The following is a 22,777-nucleotide window of genomic DNA, read 5'->3' on the forward strand; positions in this document are numbered from 1 at the left end:
AAGGGAAATGAAGAACCTTCCAGCAGCAATGGTAATATAACTTGTTAAAGGACTGCGTAGAGGGTGATTTTATTTATTTTTAGGCATATATTATCTTATTTTGGAAAAATATAGTACATTCACTTGATAGTGATACAATGTAAAAATAATATAGTTTAAATGAAGGTCAGATGTACCTTTCTGGTACACTTTATTCTTGAAGTTTGTTATGGTAACGCTTATCTGGGCTTGGAAGCTCTGCAAAGTATGTGGCTGTTCATGCTTCTTTGATCATACACTCCTTTGGAAAATTTAGCAGCTTTGGAAGAACCTCTTATTTTTTTTCCAACTCTACATCCTCTGAAATATTTGAGGAAACCCTTATTCTTATGCATTTATCTGCCCTGCATATATGCAATCTTGTAAATAAAACTTCTACAATATTATGTAGATAATGATAAAAATAAATATTCTAGTTTTTTAGGTATTACGTCTTTAGAGTAGAATTTGTCTTTTCTGGATGGGGAGAATTTACTGTCTAGATGAATTTATTAGTTATGTCCCAATATTAGAGCAAAATAGTGTGCAATATATTTAAGAATTAATAAATATAATTCTTCTCTCATAAGAACGTTTTTGAAGTGTAAGACTAAAAGCATTATAATTTTATGCAAGGTAATACAATGCAGTGATTTTTTGGGTGTGATATCTATGAAATGGAAAAGAGACTATTGCTTGCATCCTGACTTTCCCAGAGACTCTAGATGGATAAGTAATGTATAGAAGGAGGGGGTTTTATTTCCTAGGATAGTTCTGAAGTGGTTGAATTTGCAGCAGGCAAAGTTGAAGTCACTGGACAAAAATAAAGAAGTTCATTAGCAACTGCTAGGAATCAAATAAATTTCTCTCTCGTTTTGGCTAATTCAGTTAGCTTAATCTAAATACGTGAGTTACTGGTATAATGCAGCTTGGCAATATACATTGGATCTAAAAGTATTTACACCAAGGTGTTGTGGTCTTTAGTTAAGCTTTTTCAAATGCACGTAGTTGGTCTCACTTTCAAAATTACTTAGAAGTTACAGCTTCTTGGAAATCAAGAAGAAAAAGGGCTAGATCCACCAGGTTATTTTAGTACATAACTTCAATTTAGATCTGATTCTATTGGACATTTAGATTTTAAATGCCTTTTGAATATGACTCCTATTTTATGTCCTGTTTTTAAAGTATCACTGACATGCTTGTGAAAGTGCAACTGTTAATCTGGACTGTTTTCATCATTTCTATATATATTTTTCTATATTTTCTTATGCTTAGATTTCAGTTGTAGCATTGTGGATGTATGATTTCTGCACCTATTGTATTATCCACTAACACTCGCATTAAAGCATTTGTCTAGGGATGTATGGTTTATTTAAAAAAAAATTGTAAGTGATATTTGTGAAATTGTAAATGGACTTCAACTATGAAGTTTTATGTACCAAAAATGTTCAACTGTAAGTAGATTCAGTACAGTACCATTAAGGTCTATAGCTGTTTATGAAAACAATGAAAACTGAAAACAATTAGCTTATTAAAACTCTAACCTATTTTTCTGGAAAAAAACACCAAAACATCAGTTGTTTTTGAAAGAACTCAGCTGTCAATAGATTTGAATATAAGTTGAAGGATCTAACATCTTTCTCAGACTCTGAAAGTCTTCTGTAGATGTTTTCATGTCAGATGAAGGACTGAAGTTTTACGTACAAACAATTTTGCTTTCATGCATTCTAAACTGTTAACATTTCTTGTCTGTACATATCCATCCAAATTTTTAAGCTGATAGGCATATGTAATTGTTTTCAAGCCATAGGTTCTCCCTTTCTTGTTAAATTTGCAGAACCAAAATCTGTTCTTGTAGTACCAAATAGAGGAAAGGCAGAATTAGGACATGTATTTTGGAATGAAATAAAAACCACGATTCATTATGTATTAAGCTATGATATCCTGTAAGCCTGAAAAAGAAGTAATTTAGAAAAGAACATTCCTTTGCTGTGATTTATTCCATGTGCATTCTGTAGCTCCATTGCTGGAATTAGACATATTTTGAAGTTGCATTAGTTTTTCCAATATATTTGAGCACTTGTTAGTAACTTACCCTCAAAAACTCAAGTATTTTCTATACTTTTTCAAGAAACAGGATAGTTGGATGTTTGTGATGCCACTCTGTCTTCATCTTACAAAAAAAAATGAGTAAATGTCAAGTAATTTGTGTCAGGTGTATGCTCCAAATGAAAGTCCATCAATCATTTTTGGCCCTTTAGTGCAATGATTATCATTTCAAAGACGCAGGAGGACATTAAAGATAATGGCTTTTCTGTTGTCTATTATCTCTAACAGACTTCACGTAATTATTAACATGTGTTCTCATTTAAGAAGAGTGTCAATATTTTGAGTGAATTGCATTTTTTTAACTGAAAGGGATATGTCTGTCAGCAAGTTTTTTGTCCATCTAACTAAATGAGGAATTACAATTAATGAATTTTGTGTTTCCGCAAGAAGGGCAGATATTGCAGAAAATGTTGGAAGCTTTGCAGGGTTGAAACACAATGACTGTCTTCAGCTGTCTGCATAAGATAATAAACAGTGTTCAAACTTGAGTGGAAGTAGTAAAATGCTAGTGCGTGCTCTTCCGAGGCACTCTCACTTTCTTTTTATTTTTTGTGCTGTACTGAGAAGAATGAATATGGCATTTCCTTGTTTACCACAAAGCTCTGCAGTCATGTAGGATATGGAAAGTGTCTGTAAAGGGTAAATACCTATTTTGTGGCTTTGTCTTGTTTTTACAGTTTTGACAGGAATAAAAATATTGAAATAAGTTTCTTACTAGCTCATTTCTTACCTCCTGTTTTATCCTGAGAAATTGCCATTTGCTTGTCCTTTAGCAAAAGGCTAAAAATAGTGGGGTTTTTTCATCCAATAGAATTGCAAATAGAATTACATGTCTCCTAAAATATTTTTAAAATATTTAAAAAATATAAAGCTATGGTTCATCCATGTTAAATAAAAAATAGTTAAACTTGGCTCTCCCTTGAGTAGGAATAGAAGAGATAATGTCTAGTCTTAAGCTTCTGAAATTTCATTGGTAACTCTTGGGGTATTTGTGTAGAATGGCTTGAGGAGCATACTTACTTGCTTCTTGTGCAGGATATTCTTCCTCTGTTTGAACAGGGTTTCAGCAGACTACTTATGGGTCCAGGCTGTTGACTTCACCATAAAAGTTAATGAGTGGGAATGGAGGGAAACACTGTGATATGCAGGACAGCTTTTTAGCTTATGGTTTCTCTCCATAAATTTAAATATTATGGAAAGAATCCATGCACTAGCAGGAGGAAAGATTTAGCTTTTAATCACTAAAATAAACTGAATCTGTTCAGATTTCAGCACCAGTAAGTGTCCTGGACAGAATGTAGACATTACAGTTAGACAAAACAGTGAAGTCTGTGGTATAATAGTTAATGAAATACATTTCTGGCTACATTAGAGAAACACCTTTTAATGGGAATGACAGAATAATTTAGGAATGTATTCAAGCTTCAGTATGTCTCCACTTTTAAATTAGATGATAAATATTTGAAAGATGTAGAAGGGGCGCTTATGTACAGCAAATCAACTAATTTAATAACATTAAAAAATAGTCGGGGAACACCACATAGAGCAAATAATGTTATGGGTCAGTGAATTAAATGAATTAGCTCCAGCAGTCACAATTTTGTCACTGAGCCAGAAGATGCTGCATCCATTACAATGATACATTCATAGTCTGGAGGAGCGGCAGGCAGCTGGCAAGCCCTGCCAGCTGGCATAGCAGCATCAACTGGCGTCAGCTGGATTTTAGCTGCTTACCTGTCACTGCCAGCTACAAGCAAGTCCCAATATGCTGAGAGGTGATCAGTGATCTGTCTTTTAAAAGCATAGACTAAATAGTTCAATGCAGTCTTTACAAACTTTCATTTTATTTGCCTTATGGTTTTTATGACCTGGAAAAGTGCTGATTTTTTTGTCTCTCCTTTCCATTTGGAATTCACACACACATTTAATTCCCCGTCAGTCACTTCCCCAGAATAACCATAACTTGGGGCAAAATGAACATCTTTGAAAATATATTCTCTGCTTTACTACTGATTATATATTTTTGTTGCAAAATCTTTCAAGTTACACATTGGTTCTGAAAATCTATGACAAATGTCCTATGTAAGACTTAGCATTACAACTGTGTTTTTAGAGTAGTTTTATGTCCAATTTAAGCTATTCTGTTGTCTTATTGCTCTATTTTTGCTCTCTAATGAATAAAATATTAGCCTTCAGTTACAGATTTCAGTTGGTTGAAGCTATTTCAGGTAGTCTGAGTCTAGTTTGATGCCTGGTAATTGTGACCATGTGTACATTTGTCTAAAATGCATGTGAACATACAGTTAGTTTGCCATTTTAAAACATGAATCTCTGTTTTAGCTTTTAAAATTATACAGGGTCATCTTTAAAATTTTTTCACTAATCTTTTAAGGAGGAAGTCTTGCTTAGCAATGTGAGCTAGTTTGATCATATCTGGAGAATATATTAGCACTTAAAAATACTTTAATGGAATGATTTCACATGTCATATTGTCTACAATGCCTATAGTCTGGAAAGATTTTGCCTCAAACTAGGCATGTCTAATGGGGTTTATGACAACCTATGAATTTGCCCCTGAACAAGGTCAACTTGGAGGTCAGTGAATGCTATACAAATTGCATACTACTCAAGCCTGTAATTATCCCTGTAAGAAGTTAATGTGCTGTGGAGTTCAGCAAATTCATGTAAAGCTTCAGAAATGACCATGATAAACTGAGCAGTTACTTACATTTGCTCTGAAAAATCACAGTCAACAGGATGTGGTGCTTACAGACTATTCGTTTATGGTGACTTGTAGCCAAATCATCTTGTCTGCTTGTGTACTCAGGAGATAAAGAGCCTGAATTCTTTCTCATTTCAATAAAACACTTTAAATAGTATTACTTTCTTAATATCCAGCATACGTGCTGTACATATAGGCTGAAAAAAACTCTCAGAATAGATTTTATTTCAAATTTTGGCAGAAAATACGCAACATCTACTTTAACATAAGTTCATTAAATGTTGAGTCCCTACAACAGGGACATAAAATACCTGTCAGATCTTTGTTGAAGGCAGCATGTATTCCAACTTGTTCATGTATTGTCCAATTTCAGTACTCTATAAATAAGAACTAACTTTGCATTTTCAGGTGAAAATGTCACTATCATTTCTCTTTCTCCTGTGTTTTTCAACTACAAATTACTTTTATATAGGTGAATGACTAAGTAGTTGCACAGTTAAATATTCCTAAATCCCATAAAACACGGGTAAGAAACATTTGTATGAGTTAGTATAAATTTTGTCAGTTAACTGTCTGTAATATGAGCATCTATAAGAATATTACAGGGATAAGGGATAACAATTACTTAAAGTTTTTAATATTATTAAATATCCAAATATTAGTGTCACTCAACTATTAAAATTAAATTTGGATACATATAGATTAAATATTGTTCAGATACTAGGAATATAACTTAGGGAAAACTTAGCTATGAGTTTTAATTTTACATATGAGTTAGTATTTTTAATAGTATTTGTTCATCAACACTTTGAAGTAAGCCAACTGCTTGGATCTGAACATTTCTTATTTTGAAGAACTTATGTCTGTATTGCATTTTGTGATGTGCTGCTGTCATATCTTTCTTATGACATAAATCAAAAGCACAAATACCAACAGTCCAAACATTGTGGGAAGTTTGGTTTTGACATTTCTAACATCTGAACTACACTTCTACAATTCTGATCAGTATCACTAATTTCAACCAGCCAAAATAACGTCCTCAAGGTTTCCCTGCCTCCTTTTTCTTCTCCTTCCCCCACTTGACATCTGAAAAGATTACAATCTGAATGTCAGTATATTATATAAACAAGTGTCAGTTACCCAAAATGTGAACAAAATCCTCAAGTCCTTGTGAAGTGTCAAGGGTGTGGAAGAAGCACATTCAGACAAGAGTGAAAGAAATCCTTTCAGTAGCCCCTAGTGTTCCAGAAATAGTGTTGAGAGGGCATAAGAAGACAATTTTCCAATTCTCCTTGGTCAGGAATTGATCCTTTGTCAAAAAGATAGACTTAAATGTGTTCGCACTGAGATGTAAACTAGCAGACAAACTAAGGAACTTGTGATGTACTCAGAGTGTCTTAAATAGTTCTGCCCTGATCACCTTACAGAGAAGAGGGAAAAAGTATATTCCAGAATAAATATTTTATGTGCCTTTTTCTTCCTCCTTAATAGCATCCTACAAGTAAGAGGTGATGTTCTTTACTAGACCTGGTGAGAATTCAAGCTTCCATTTATCAGCCATCTGTTAAGGTGCAGAGCATAGAGATAAGATGAAGATCTTACTACCACATTTAGTTAATAAAAAGGTTTGATGTTTAGAGAGACATTGAATGCAATTCACACATTAACTTCTGTCATTAATGTGAATGAATCCTTTGTAGAATGTTCATTTGATCTCAGATCATTTTGCATCATCTTTCTAGATTATCAAATTGCTGGATGGAAAACGGTCTCAAACTGTAGGAATTTTAATATCCAGTTTGCACCTGGAGATGAAGGATATTCAACAAGGTAAGTGTTTCTTACACTTAATGTATCAGATTTGCATGGATGTTTTCTCATAGCCCCCTTCAGAGAATTTCTTACATTACAGAATGTGCTTTGAATATAGTCCTCTTTAAGATATCAGAAGAATCATTCTTCCAGTATATTCCAGTATATCTAAAAGTTTCACCTAAACAATCAGAATTGAATTTAGGTACAACTCCTTCTGTACTGTTTCAGTTCACATATCACTTCTAGTAATGTTTTCTCAAAACTGTTTCATATGCCTCCCCTACAGTTCCCTCCTTTTTCTTAAGCAAGTCCTCCACTGACAAAAATTAAATGGAGGGCTTATATATAAATCTTTTGGTCTTCAAACATGCAGTTGGTATTTGTTGAATGTTTAAATTTGGCTTCATTAGCAGTATAAAAAGCACATACCAAACTGATGCAGCTACCATGTAGCAATCAGAAAGATGATTACTGGATGGCATTTTTCAAAGCGTAGGGCTACTCAGTGTATAAATTCCATTACTGGTAGAAATTATCTGAGTTTGCCAATACAACTGTAGAGAAATACAGATTTTTCAGAACACTGGGGTAATTCAGATTCTGCTTATGTTCTGGATTTAAAAAGATATTGTTTAAGGATATTGTTTATTTCTTTTTCACATTAAAAAAAGGAAAATATTCACCATTTAAAACAACTGCTGGAAGAATTCAAGTTGATGTCTCCTTTTTGCTATTGTTTTCCCTCCATCACATGCAAATACTGGGTAGGGTGTTGAGATGCTGCTGGCATTGATTATTATTAATTTCAGAAGAGCCTTTGAGCATCTAGCACTTTAAAAGCACAAGGGCTTACAGATGTCTCTTGGGATGGAGGGAAACAACAAAAAGAAGGAATAACTTTGTGCCTGCCAGTATTGTGTGAAAGGTATCAGAATGAGATGGAAAAAAAACTGTATTACTAAAGGTCTGAATAATTTGCTGGCAGAAATTACAGCAGCATAGGATAGGATAGCAGCTGTATTATAAAAACTGGGTAGTATTCTTAAGTATCTTCAGAGATGTTTTCATGACTTTTTATTTTCCATGCCATGATGTTCTGCTAAAATAGAACATCTCTCTCTCTCCCCCCCCCTCTCTCTCTGTCCCCCTCCACCCCCCCATTTGCTGTACTTCTATAGCTTTTGAAACCCTCGGGCCAATTTATACCAAATTTAAGAGAAAAGAACAGGTCAAATGTTTGGGTGTGTATACACTAGCATTTTAGGTTGAATCAGCAGTGCACTTTTGAATCAAATCTACCAGTTGTCCCCTTTGCTGTGTTTGCATTGCAGAGCAATGCAGGGCAGTCTCAGAGTGCACAAACATCCTTCAGAATTAAATTAAATGAGAAGATGTGCTCTAGGAGCACACCAGCAGTCTCCACCTATAGCAGGCTTTAAATTCCACAGGATCAGATGAGAGATAGTTAAAACTCCCTGAAATGTGTATAGTGTGAACACTGGATCTTCAGTACCAGCTGTTGCTGTCTACAAATCCATTTCTAAAGACTACACTACTTGCAGTTGTAGACATAGCCAATGTAGTCCTACAAGTTTAATGAAAATTAGAGTGTTGGTAGAAGAGAGACACCAAAACAAGTGCTGTCACTGAAGGAAAGTTTATAACTCATCACCCTCTTTATTCTGAGGTAGCAAATGACTGGCCTGTCACCACATGTGTTGCTCAAGGCAGCAATAGGATACGCTGCTTCTTGCTTATGGAAACAGCAAGGAGATACAAACAGGATTTGGGAATGCTGTTAGTGGAACTTTTCTTGAAATACGTTAACAAAGCAGGATGAGTGACTCTAATCAAGATCTGTGTGCAGAGACTATCTAGGGGAAAAAAAAACCAGTTCACCAGACTCAGGGAAAACATCTGTTCTGTAGAGAGGATCTTTAGAAATGCATACTACAATGAAGACAACAGTAGAATTATGCTTGTTTCTCTTTTAATGTGTGTTTATCCCCTAGTATATTGTTTAATTTAAATCTGTGTGCAGTCCTGCCTATCAGAGGACAAATTCTTTGAAGACCGCTATAGTCAACGTACTGGATGAAAAAAGATAGTAATAAGCTAAATAGCTCATGACAACATCTAACCAAAAAAGCATATGATCATTGGGTGATGAACGTCAAAGTTCTTTTTTTTTTTTTCCCCCACAAAGTGAAGTTACAAAGAGCTACCTCTAAGAAACATGAAAATTAAGCGCTCATTCCTCTTTTCAAACCAGTGTCCATTGCAGCATAATTCAGTATGTGAAAGACAGGGAAGAGAAAAATTAATGGTCTTTGGCAGCTTGCAACAGAGAACGAAGAAACTTGAAGCAAAGGAAAGTTGAAATGAAAAAAAAGATATCTAGTTTTATTTCAAGTTTTTCTGACCATGTTTGTTGAAAAGCCACATACAAATGAATTTACTGTCTGTGTATAGTGTACTGGTTACTCTACCTTAAGTAGAAGTTACAGAAATACAGGTATAGAAAAACTGTCCTCAAATGAACTGCCCTGTGCATACAGATGCATGCAAAATTGTACAGAAAACAAAACGAGAGTAACCACAAGAAAAACTACATCCTTCTTTAAAATAGTGTGAGAATTCTGCATCTCTAGGATTACCCTCTCAAACTAAAGTAAATAGCTTCGCAGCATATTCTGTAGATAGCTCAGCAGTGCAAAATAAGCAAGTGACCATATCTGGCACCCACATGTTTCAGTCTGCATTTGATAATGAGCCAGCTGCCACACTTCAGGAAGGGAATCTCCCACACATGTTTGAGAGAGTGAAGTTCATTCTTTGCAGATAAGTTTAAATTCTTGCTGTGTCTGAGTACAGTGTAGGGAGAAGACAACGTAATGCTGAATAATTATTTTGGCTAGTGTTGGTATTATGATGCAGAGGGAAAGTTAATATTGTCATGCTACACCTGTCCTAATACCCAGCCTTTTGGTAGGTGGGAGAGGAGGAGAAATCCTAGGTGCTGTAATGTTCTGAGAACACTGAGAAACTTTATTGATAGTATATGATACATATATGATATGAAACTATATCTGATACTGAAGAGGGTAATGTAGTTTCTGATTAGACCACTATTAATAATACTCATTTCCTGAGCAGAAGCAGCAGACAGAAAATCTGTCTGTCTCAGTATGCTATGTAGGATCTGTATTTATATTTAAAAATCAAATCGCAATAATCAAATTGTGCATAGGTTTGAGATTATTTTCAAGGCTTTTTCTCTGCATTTTTTTAAATCCTTTATAAAGAAGAGATGAGGAATAGTGGAGATCAGCTGTTAGGTAAGGAACATGCTTTAACACTACACAGAGAAGTAATTTCCATTTCATATCAGTGCACTTCTGTCTTACTTTTCCTATCATTGTTCGGCTGAAATATTACAGCTTGAGAGACAAACTTGTGGCTCAAGACTACTTGTGTGGCTTTGCTGTTGAAATATTACAATTCACTCCACAGTGAGGTGTTTCAGTTCTGTTTCTAATGGGAAATGCTGATTATAACTGTATGCGAAGACCCTCTGTGGGCACTGGTCCCAACTTTTTACAGGGCAACATTCCAGTCACTCAGGCAGTTCCCAATATAGTAGCTAGCAATAGCAGTATACTGGAAAACACATAATAATACTCTTTTCTGCAGCATATGTCATCTGTGCCAGCTTCCCATGAGCTACCAAGATCTTTGTTCAAGAGTAAACTGGCAAAATTGTGGGGCAACCCAGATGAAAAAAAGTTTTAGTTACAGAAAATGGGATGTAGGTAAAATGTAGATGCCTATGTCCAAAAAAGTGATTCTCCCAAATCCCTCCCTACCTCCATAGTACCTGCATTTTGCCACTAAAATTGTGGGGCACTAGAAGTTCTGCTTCTGTACATTGCTGGAAATAGGTCACCGTCTAATACGCCTGATTTCCATCAGGATGCATTAACTAGATGGTCTCACATGCTGGTATATTTTCCTTGGGACCAAATCTATGAGATGCGGTAGGTCACACCAGATGCACACTTTATAGCTTATTGCACTCTTTGTGGCAATAAAATGCCATATTACTCCACGCAGAACAGCTACAGGCTTTGGTAGTACATTTACCAAGGCAAGAGTTTAACACTGTAGCACTGCAATGCTGACAGAACTTAGCCTATATGGAAAAGGGGAGAATTTAACACTGATCCTTGGCATTGAGACTATTTCTAGTGCTAATTTAGTATTCTTTTTTCTTTCCTAGATTTTAACCAATTAAATATAATGTCTGAGACTCCATTTATTAAATCAAAGTAGCACTGGCCAACCTGTAATAGCATGTATGGGGATCTGGTATATTTATTGTGCATTTGGACCATTCTTGTGTTCACCAACAATGTAAATTATCTATGCAGAGGCACATTAAGTTTTGAAAATATTAGAGAAATATACTTGATCACACTGAGATGGGATGGATTAGAATAAATTTGTTAAAAAACCTAGGTCATGCCATCTGCTTTTGTAGATTCACCTTCATTATTGGGTTTTTTTTTTGGTTGCTCCTCAAATGTGGAATATATTTTTATCATAGTGTTACAGTAATGATATTCTGATGGTGAGCAATGCAAATAACTATCATGTCACTCTGCATCAAAATTTTTTGCATGGCATTGTAGGAGGGGACCAACTTTCTAGAAAGAACACAGTTACGATATTATTGTGCAATGTCAGTCAACCAGTTGAAAAGTGTTTGATTGGTCTTCTCCAACTTTGTGATTTACCCTCCATTGTCAATATATTGGAGTAAATAATTGGAAGAATGTGAACAGCAGATTAACTCACCCAGACTGATGATCAGTCTAATATTCATTCTAATTCTATATAATGTTTCTAATCATCCTGGGATTTCTGTGTGGTCTTCCTCTAATGAGAGGCCATAGAAGTTGTATGAATAGGTTGCATTGGCTTAGTGCAATTTATGGTTTATGGCACATCTAAACTTTAGAGAACAGTATCATTGTTAACCAGCATTTTTCTTAGCATCTGAAAGACTGTATTTTATATGTATAAGGCAAACTATTCCAAAGTAACTCTAATGTGCAGACCTTAGTGTGCTCAGAATTTCTGAATCCCAGTTTGTGTTTTAACCTTATTATGCAGCACAAATAGTTTCACAGTCCCTTTCTCTGTTATATTTTGGAAATACTTCTGGATAAAGATAAATGCTTTGGAATATTTCTTACTTGCACTATGTGAAAAGAGTTTTATTGGGGTTTCAACTAAAATATTTTGCAGGATGGAAGTATAGATTATAAAGGTTTAAAAACTGTTGTTCCAAAGTTGTGTGACTTCCACCTACACAGAATATTACAGTATGCATTCTATATATACTGTATACTATGCATGAAGTACAGAGATAGCTGCATACCCATCTCAGAAGTTGGGAAAAAATTTTCTTTAAAAGTTATTTTCTTTGTTCTGGAAAATTCACAACATATGTTTTTGTGAATCTGCCTTGGGCATCCAGCCTGATGGGGGTAGGTTAACACTAGGGCCAGAGTCTTTTGCTCATGACTTCTTGCAGGAGTTGAGCTTTCTTAGTCTTCTAAACCTACATTGCACCCATGGTGCTTCTTTGTAATGTATATTTTAATGGGTTTTATTATATGGATAATAATAAATACTGGAGGAAACCTTTAAATAAGTTTAGAACATATCATTTTGTCAGAAGTAAACCAGAGCGATTTGGATATTTTAGGCAGTTTTGCCAAGTAGGGATTTGTATTTAACGATCGTTGTCATTTTCTAATTGACTAGATCAGTCACAATTTAATTTAAATTTCCCAGTGACGGGCTTCATATTCCCATGAAATCAAGCCTTACTCAGCAGAATGTACTACATAAAACAATGAAGTATTTCCAGGTCAAATAAATGTACCTTTGGCAAGCTCTTTTTATTTAAATAACATATTTCTGTTTTATCATTAGGGAGCAGTTAAGGTGATTTCTTCATATTTCATAGTTTAATTGTCACATTAAGTGGTTTGATACTGCTGAGTATATGTAAGCTCTGTCAGCAGGACTTAAATCCTGATTTAACCAAAATGTGTTTAGTAGGAGTGAGGCTGTATATCAGAGTCAGCCTTAAGACTGTTGGTATTCAAGCTGGTTAAGAGGAGAGAAGTATCTTTTTCATATTTAACCTCTAAGTTCTGCAGTTGTATGTAGACTGCACACAGTATGCTTTAAATTCTCAGCTTTTCTTTGGTTTACATTTTTGAAGTGATAAAACAGAGTATGTGAAAAATCTGTGCAGTAGGGAATCTGTTTTTTACAGTTAGATTGATTTTAAAAAAGAGAGTCTGTTAAAAACCTTTGGTACAAGTTTATATTCGAAGCAATACTCTTAGTATGTGAAATGTAGTTGGCAAGTATTTTTATGTGTGCCTGTTAGTTTGAATGCATGATGCTGATCTGTTTTTTGTCCTAGCTGACGGTTATTATATCCTAATGGGTGCAACCCTGCACTAATGATCCTTGTGTATATAAATTCTTCTTGTTGTGAGCAGACACCATAGGCCACATAAAAATGTTTGCCTCAATTTCCCTGCAAAAAAGGATCTCAGAAACCAGACTTGGCCAAGTAACAGATTTTTTAAAGGTAGAGGAACCCAATAAAATTACCAGCTTTTCACAGCATGGGTCTACTTCCTTTCGACATATTGTGAGGTGTAGGTGAAATATTCTAACTGAACTGACAGTATAAGGAAGACAGCTAACTAGAAAGCAAGATAAAAGTAAAAACCACCAATGATGATTGATATTGTAATAGCTATTAATTGTTTTGGAGCCTCTTTTGTAGATTTATGATACTTCACCTATATTACTTACACTTATGTGAATCTTGATATAATGAGATTTAATGCAGTAAAGTATCACGGTTAAATCACTGTATCAGGAAGAGCATTTTGAAAAACTTATCAAGATTTTTATTCATTTTAATACTGTTAATATACATATGATTAAAACTGGGTTTTGTTTTTCACAGAAAAATTAAGAAGCTTTTGTTCCTTGTAACTCTAAGTGAAAAGTAAAATAATTAGTTTCTTTGATCTAGTGTAATGGGGTTTTTTCAGCTACCCCAGTTCAAGTTAATTTACACAACATACTGTGAATGTATTGCATATGCTGTATTTTAAGAACATGAAGAATACTAAGACACCTGTGAGTTTGGGGATTTCTTCCAGCTTTTCAAAATCAATGTTTCTTTTTTAAAAAATGAGCCAATCTTCACAATTTTACATGTTTATGTTTTTGTTTTTGTCTTCTGCTCCAAATGTGTATGGCATTAAGTTTGATCGGTTTGAATGAAAAAAGGTATAAGGACAAAGATATTAAAAGACATAAAGATGAAATTAAGGAGTCTGTGTGGATTTTGGCAGTACTTCTGACTTTTTGGGAGTGTGTCTCTGCATACATTAACATCCTAAGATGTCCAACTATCATTGAATTGAGTAATATGGCTAGATTTTTAACTGCAGCCTGTCTGCATGGACATTGCCAATAATAGCAGGACAGGTTGTATAGCAAGTAAATCAGAAGGTATTTTCTTGGTACTTTTATACAATCACATACTTGTCCAAAAGAGAAAATAATTCATATTAATGTCTTTTAACACTGATTATTATTAATTCTGTTAAAAATGTGTTCATTTATCAGATTGTATTTTATTAATCTCAAACATTTTTTGCTTTATCATGTCACTTCAAAACAATGCTGATTTGTTAGAACTCGTGTTGAGTACAGAAACATGGATAAGAACATATAGCATTAAAAACCAGTTTGTGATTTTGGGGCCATTTTTGTGACACATCTCTGACTGAAAATTCCAGTTAGATGTACAAATGTTGATATTCTTTTTAAAGTGTTCTTTTTGTCAAACTACTTCTTCTCATTGTAATAGTTCTGTACCTAAAAAAATCTACTATTAGTGACATGTTTTGCATTTCTAATATGAGTTCCAATTACCTCCAATAAGTTGCTTTTCTAGATAACTCTGGACAAATAAATTTCTCCTTGTAAGCAGATTTTGGAATATTCCAAAATAGGATGAAGGTGAAACCACAAGGGGAAGTTTTTGAACTTAATATACGTGTTTTAAAATCTTAACAATTACATATATTGGACTGTGAAACCAATTTTCCAATAGATTTTCCAATCTCTTAGGTTCTTTTGAAATTTCATTGGATAATACAGAAGATAATGCAACTCATGGAACCATCTTGCAAGAGCCAACAGATGATCTCATAGATTCAACCCCTAATGATTTTTCTTTAAACAAAGATTTTTGTCAAGCTCGGTTGTTCGGGCTTTATATTTGGTTACACTCTTGAGCATTTGTTGAGTCTTTCAGATAGGACAAAAATAGTTGGAGATATTGCTTTTTTTTCACTGATACTGTCTTCCTCCATATAGTTCTTTACTTCTAACCAAGGTGTAATGTCAACAGATGGAATCATAATTGACAGGCAAAATTTTAAAGCATTCTAAATGTCATTGGACCTTTTAATAAAATTAATTAGCCTGCCACAGAGAAAATTTACTAGCCTGCTGGTTAATTTCACAATGTAAAATCATGGGGTAGGTGGAAGAGCAGGCGAAAGCTTATTACTTTTAAATAATTATTTAAAGATGTGTGCCTTACCCCTTTCAAACATGGATTGCAAATGCAGCAAGAGCTTTTAAAATCTTCTAAATTCACAAGCAGTCAAGTTTCCTTTGAAGAAATATAATACAGTTGAAATTAAAAGTTATCAGGTACTAGCTAATGATGAGTGACTGGTTATGTGGAAAATTGGTAGAGGCCTTAAGCGTGATTCTTTTGGGATTAATGTTCCCAGTAACATTTAAACATAAGTCAAGAGTTCAGAAATTGTGCCCAGTCCCATTACAAATCTTGATGAAATACTGGTTTCAGAAAAATTAAACATCCAAAGTTATTTCTATTCCATTGTGCATCTCTTAGCTTACTGTAATTTAACATTAGAGAGCATTAGAAAGCAGCATGAACCAATCCTATTTAGTTTTCAGAAGAGTCTCAATACATTGTCTAAATTGTAACGGGATTTGCAAATGTTGGAAACACCTAATGCCATATATTCCCAACATAGTAATATTTAGAATTAAGATAGGAAACATTTTGAGACTTTTCATTTTTGGTAATGAGGCATAATTAGTCATTGAAGAGTATACTTTAGGTGTCCCTGTGTGATGTTTAAAAGTATTTATCTGGAAATTGTCACGTGGGTAGTTTTCTAGTGGATAAAGCCAACTCAAACATGAGCTGCTCTATGAAGATACCTTAAAAATCAGTAGTACAATCTTTTGTGCTTGCAAATTTGCAACTTGCAGATCTTGCAAGTTTGTCTACCTGTCTACTTCCCAAGATTGCTAGCCCCAAGACAAGCAGATCTCCCTGTTTTCATATCTCCTGATCTGCCATGCACATAGCGAGACCTAAATACCCTAGCTCTCAATTCCTTCCTATCCAGACTTCTAAGCTACTATGAAATCCATGCTGTTCGTTGTCTGCTATCAGTTGTTCTCATGTTCTCCTGCCTGGCCAGCTACGCAATCAGCTGAGTACCTGGCAGGTCATATCTTTGACTGCTGAGTATACTGGAGAGGAAAAGTAGAACTCCAGTCTCCTGAGACAGAGTTTGTAGTACGTTCTTGCATGAGTGCTGTGACTTGAAGTCAGAACAAAAATAAAATGCTGAAAATAATAAAATACTAACTGGATACAAATATGTCCTTTAGCTAGGTCAGATCTCTTTAGTACATTTCTCAGGAAACAGAATAGAACTCTTAAGTATGTTTTCTAGCATCTAATTTGTGATTGTATTCTATACAGCTATACTGTGTGTTGATGACTCCGTAGTAGATCTGGAAACACTGGAAGCACTATATGAAAATGTAAGTAAGCAAGCTGGGGTAAAGCCGTGGTTAATCACCATAGTATTTCAGACACAGAATAAGTAAAGTTTTATTTTATGTTGTCATTTTAGACTAGAGACATTATATAGAAAAAGTCTTTAGGGAATTTAACAGTAATAAAATAGGTAACAAAAAAATACCCATTGACATGCTTATTTCTCTTACTGGCTTAGTTCTTAAATGTCAGAAATTTAAAACAGTGGAGTGCCTTTGGAATCAGGTTAAAATGTAAAAAAAGGCGTAACATCTAGCAGTGTTCTCTCCTGAACTGCCTGAAAAATACTGTCCTTACTTAAGGCCTATTTTGTGCTAACATGCTGAATTTCTCTCATTCAAGATGTAAGTGGCTAAAACAGTTAACTTGGGCTGGTGCATTGCTGTCCTTACCCAAGTTGCTCTATAGACTAAGTATAGAGCATTCATTAACTGTGTGACTCTGAAGTTGCATGAAAGAATACATTTACACTTGGCTGTAGAGATATCAGAGCTACCTCTCCGACCTAAACTGTGTGAAGCATCCTATAGCAATATTTGCAGTGCTGTGTTCTACAAGGATGCTCTGCTTTGTGGCCCTTGGTAGTAAATGGCACTGCGAGGCACTGCAGGAATTTATCGTGGATCTTTATGCCTCACTTTTTTGCATAGTCTGAATGTTTCCCAATAAAAAGTGTAATTGTTACTTGCAGATAAACAGGTAGATTAGTAATTTATTAACTTGTTATTAATTAGTTATTAATTACTTTATATTAATTCACGCAGAGAGCACAAAAGGATGAACTGGAGAAAATCAAGCAATATTATCAGACTTCAAAAGAGGAGGAACTGAAGCTTCTGGATAAACCAGAACAGTAAGATTTTTTGGTTTTTGGTAATATTTTATCGTTATATAGTATAGTCCTTTGCTGATATGTTAAAAGGGATCTTGATACATAATTTTTGGTAGCTAATTTTTAACTTTTTTGCATATTTCAAGGCATGATGTATCACATAACTTTTTTCAAGCATGACAGATTTTACTACGTCAACTTGGACCACCAGAACTGATGAAATATGTAGCCTTGAATCAATAAAAATTTCTGTTCCCGTTCTCACATTTGTAAAAGGCTTATCCTTCCCTTAGAGCTTTTAGGGCTAAATTAATGTGTCATAAAGCAGGGCCAGACTGATTTTGGTTCTTGATTATCTGAAAGAGCTACACAAACAGAGGGTTTTGGTGAGTCCTGTGATAAAGACACAATGTACACTCTGGTCATGCTGACTGAAGACCTACAAGGCTGATTCTGCAGTTCGTCTCCTGTGACTGTTGTGGGCAGTGACAACTGTTAGGATGAAAAACTTCTTAAGTGTTGCTCCTTCTGTTGTAAGAAACCTTAGACCAATGTGAAACTCACAAGAATCCATGAGCAGAATGGTAATTCTGAATTTTATTTTAGTGTATACATTTGATTTCAGATTTTGGCCTACCAGTGGTGTTTGTCTTCTGCTATTTTGCTACTTTTCCCTTTGTACCTCCATCCTCTTCTTCTAATCACAGTGCAATTTCCTGCCCTGAGGCCTCTCTGCCATCTTGCTTCCTTTTCTCTCTTGTCTGTTTTTGTCTTTTCTGCTGTCTTTGGCGTAAGAAAGGGTAGGGGGAGGAAGAACTGGAACAGCAGAGATAGCATATGATTGGTTGATGTCAGAAGTATTACATTTCATACCTTTTTTCCCCATTTAAATGTTAGTGGTGAAGAGCAGAATTTTTTTTCTCTTTCTCCTAACACAAGGCAGCTAAATACTCATTTGCGACTGTCCACTAGGGAATAGGTTAATGTTGGGAGATGAGGCTATCACGCTTACTCTTGATTAAGAGTGGCTATCATTCTTGAGTAAGACTTAAGAAGACAAATATCTGTAAAATGTATATATTAGCTTGTTCTTGCATCCCATATCCATAGCTTTCATTGCATTGGCTTGGGGCATAAGAATATGTTGTGTGACTAGTTGATGTTTTCCAGAGCTTGAATCTTTGGCAATCTGTTTGCTGTATGTCTTAGTGAAATAAATATTAATGCATTTTATGTTCTGGAGAATACGAATCTTGTAGAGGTTTAGAGTTATAAAAAGTTGTCTGGTTTTGTAAATTATAGTGGAAAGAGGTTGATCTTATTTAAGCACAAGGTTGGATTTATGCTATCATTATTCCATAATTAAAAGTAAAGAACTGTAAATAAAGCAGTTACGCCTGATCATTCAGAGTGAAATAGTAGCGTCAAAGACAAAAGCTACTTTTTATCAATTATTACTCTTTGTGTTCTCTCTGCAAGTCTTAATTATCCCATTTTTACCCTATTATTAAACTACATAGGTTAAGAAAACTAGCTTTTTAAAATGTTGCCTCAAGGGGGAAACAATTTGCTGATGATGCACTTATGTAAATTTTATTGGACCTTCAAAATAATGTCCTTTCTGAAAACTCAGTAGATCAGATGCTGCTGGTTTTGTTGTCTCAGTCAGCCTCTAAGTCAACCTGAATGCAGAACTGGAGATTTGTTGGAACTGTACTATGCATATTAACTGCATAAAAGGTTAAAGACAGAAAAGTGCTGAATTTGTATGTGTGATTAAAAATATTTGCTACAGGGCATAAGCCTCATGTATTTTCTTTAATGAGGATCAGAACAAAAGTGCAAACTAAGCCATTTATCAAATGGTTGCAAATACTAGCAATACGTATTCATATAATGAAACCATTGACATGAATTCACTGAAGTCTAAAGGAAACCTTTGCCATTTTTAAATGCTTGGATTACCAGACAAATGGAAAGCTTCAGTGGTATCACTTGATGCTCTCCTGCACATGTGATTTTGATTTGTTCTGCTGGCATGTTAAATTTGCTATTGTTGGCACAAACTCTAAGTATGACAGCAACATGACAATACCCCCCTAAATTATGCTTCACGATAATACTTGTTAAAATGCTAATATTCATTGACACGATAAAGATTTGTATGCACAATTAGCCGCAATTTGGGGCTTTGCTAGCAGGATACAGATGCTTTAGCTAGTTTCCAAGAAGACCCTTTTAGTTGTAATATAATCTCTGTGAAGTCCTCTCTACTGTGAAAGAAGTACTAATGAAGGAAAGGGTAGCAAAATACGGTACTGAGCTTTCCTCTTTTGTATGTAGTTTGAATTCAGGAAGTAGTGAGCTATTGATAATTGCTGTCCAAGTAATGCCATTTGCTTCTCTTTGAAGACCACTTTCCTTTGACTTCAGTTTAAATCCTGCTGGCTTACTTAGAAGCTTGCAGGATTAGATACACCTTTTTCCACAAAAATTATTTCTAAATTTTATATTCTTCAAATGTGGATAAATGTGACCTGATAAATAGTTTACCTCCATAGAATCAGCCTTCTTTGTGTATCTTTTGGAAGAATGTTCTGTTACACTAACAACATGGTAATATGCCTGGCTTGAAAGTACTCTCAAGTCTTTTACTGCAAGATTCTGGTAGGATAAAAGAGTTCTCAAGTAAATGCATTTTTTATTTACAGTTTCTGCAGGAGAGGAGTAAAATGGACCTCACAGAGATGAACAGCAAATTCTCTATGTTTACTTTAGTCCATGAGACGTGTAGCAATGAGAAACCCATCAAAAAGCTATGTCACAGTCATGTCATCGTTACTTTAAGTCAAAATCATACTTTTCTCAGACTAAAATTGCAAAAATTACTGAGCTAAGAATATTCTTTTCTCTCCAAAAGTTTCGTCCACCTGAATTGGTGGTTTATCTTTGATAACCACAGACTCATGCCATGGCTTTGTGTTTAGTGACTACATTTGTAGTCACTAAGCTTCCTTTTTGTGACAGATTTCAGTTGTAAGTGTTCTGTCTGGATATTTACATTGAATACTTTGAATTCCAAAATCTGGAGACATTTTCTTTTTACGCTGATGCTCTTTTAACTCTCGGCACAGTTATGTTGTATTCTGATGACCAGCAGTGTAGGAGATAGTTCCCTTTTCAAGGAAAGGCAAGAATATGCGTCATTTGACTTTTTAAATTTAGACTTCTAAAATGTATGTATGTTAGAACTTTAGTGAAGCAGTTTGGTTTTTTCTTTCTTTTGTTTCTCTCACACAAAGTGCAAAGTATCCTCTTTTTTTCCTGGCAATCCCATTCATTCCCAATAGGAAGCATTTTTATTAATACCAGCTTGGCATTTCTTTTTTTCCCACTGCTTAAGTGTAAGAGCCAAGCTGGGCCTCCCCAATCCTTCTCTTACAATAGATTTTTTTCGTCAGGCAAGAAAGAAAAAGAAGGAAAAAAATGATATTCCAATTAAAACGTAGTATTTCACACCAGCCACAGGTGGATTTTCCTTGATTTTTTAGACAGTCACTATGTATTCAGCAAAGCATTGCATGCATGAGAAACTTATAAAGCGGATTTGAAGATACTGATATTATTAATTATGAAAAAGAAATAATTTGGAGAAATCAGATGTATTGGCTTAAATAATTAAAATAAATTTAAAAAGAATTCAAGCTAATAATGGTTCACAAAATTTCCCATAATTCAGTGAGGTAGAAAAATCTTTATGGCATTGCGTTAGGGGGGATCTAAGGATATATACAGACAGGAGATTAGAAGAATGTTTCTAAAGTTATATTGGAGCAAAAGACAGCTTGTTTCTGGATTTCAAGAAAGCATGTGTATCACTGAAATCCTAGACTCAAAACCCACAAAGCAAATTATGCGAACCCAGTTGTTATAAGAAATGCTAAAGCTTTTTGTATTATTTAGCCAAGCTCTTACATTTTAAATTGAAGAAGAGAAGAGGGAGGAATTACTCATGTCTTTGGGATGCTTTCATTTTGTGATATCCGAACTGGAGTTGTTGAATATGCTTCTATATATTTTTATTTACCAAAGAGTTAAAGGAAGGAAGCTGGAATAGACTCATGAGGAAAGTGTATATATGAGGACAGATAAAGAGCAGATAAAGAGTTAGTAACTTTGCTGAACAGTCACTGAAGAGAGATATAATCTGCAAGTATTTTAGAGCTAAATACATGGCTAGGTGCATTACCATAAAACATGCTGCTATATAATTGGAAGTGTGGTGCAAATTAGTAAAAGAAAATTGAGGCTGAGCATCAGAAGAAATTTCTTGGCAGACGTTTTATATTATGAAATAACCTTGTAGGAATATATTGAGTTCCGTATTGCTGGGCACATTTTTAAGGGAAGCAAAAACACGAGTGAAAACAGTAAATAGATAGTGTTTCTCTAGCTCTTTCCTTTTCTTTTTCTTTTTCTTTTTTTTTTTTAAACTTACGATCTAGGTTTATGATTCTTCTATTTATTACTGTACAGTTGTGATAGTGCGTTAATGGATTAATGTGATAATGATTAATGTCTTGCCTTTTTCTTGATATTAATATGATTTCTTAGCACATTGAGCATAAAGAATATAACAATTATAAATTCTGTCAGATTTGATTCAAAGTAGGAATAATTGCGTGTATATTTCATGATACTACAGCTTTGATCCCTTATGTACCCCACAGATAAGAAATATAAAGATTCATTAATACTCTTTTTTCCCACAGATTTTTGTATGAGTTATCTCAGATCCCCAACTTCACAGAACGAGCTCAGTGTATTATCTTCCAGTCAGTTTTCTCTGAAGGGATAACATCAGTGCACCGGAAAGTTGATATCATAACTCGTGTTTCCAAGGTAAGTCCTAATGAAAACTAAATAAAAACATAAATATATTTTAGAGTATTCATGCTTCTTTTTTTACTATAAGTGATGAACCTTAAGCCTGGTTACTGGCTTTTCAGGAAAATAAAAATATATTCAATTTTTTAGCTGCTTATAAGAACAAAAGGACGAGGAAAGAGGGAAGATGAGTTGTGTGTGATGCCCTATGTTCTACATAGGAAAATTTATTTTTATTTGAATGGCAGATTTTTATTACTTTGCACATTGAGTAGAGTAATAGACAATCTCCATAAAATAGAAATTAAATATCAGACTAGCTTAGTACAGGGCCTTGCAAACTTACTTTTTTTTGCATATCACTGTTGATGCCATCAGCAACAGATGC

The 22,777-nt window shown here is 34.6% G+C and overlaps 1 protein-coding gene across 1 annotated transcript in view; it reads left to right on the forward strand.

Annotated features, from left to right (window-relative positions):
* Nucleotides 1-22,777, forward strand: part of FMN1 (formin 1) — a 189,729-nt gene that overhangs the window by 102,620 nt on the left and 64,332 nt on the right. The window contains exons 7-10 of the mRNA XM_050898323.1: nt 6,592-6,679; nt 16,593-16,654; nt 17,435-17,523; nt 22,275-22,404. Coding sequence (XP_050754280.1) covers nt 6,592-6,679; nt 16,593-16,654; nt 17,435-17,523; nt 22,275-22,404 — 369 coding nt within the window. The remainder of the gene's footprint in view (nt 1-6,591; nt 6,680-16,592; nt 16,655-17,434; nt 17,524-22,274; nt 22,405-22,777) is intronic.

This window comes from Gymnogyps californianus, chromosome 5 (genome assembly GCF_018139145.2).
Source record: "Gymnogyps californianus isolate 813 chromosome 5, ASM1813914v2, whole genome shotgun sequence".
Classification (NCBI taxonomy): domain Eukaryota; kingdom Metazoa; phylum Chordata; class Aves; order Accipitriformes; family Cathartidae; genus Gymnogyps; species Gymnogyps californianus.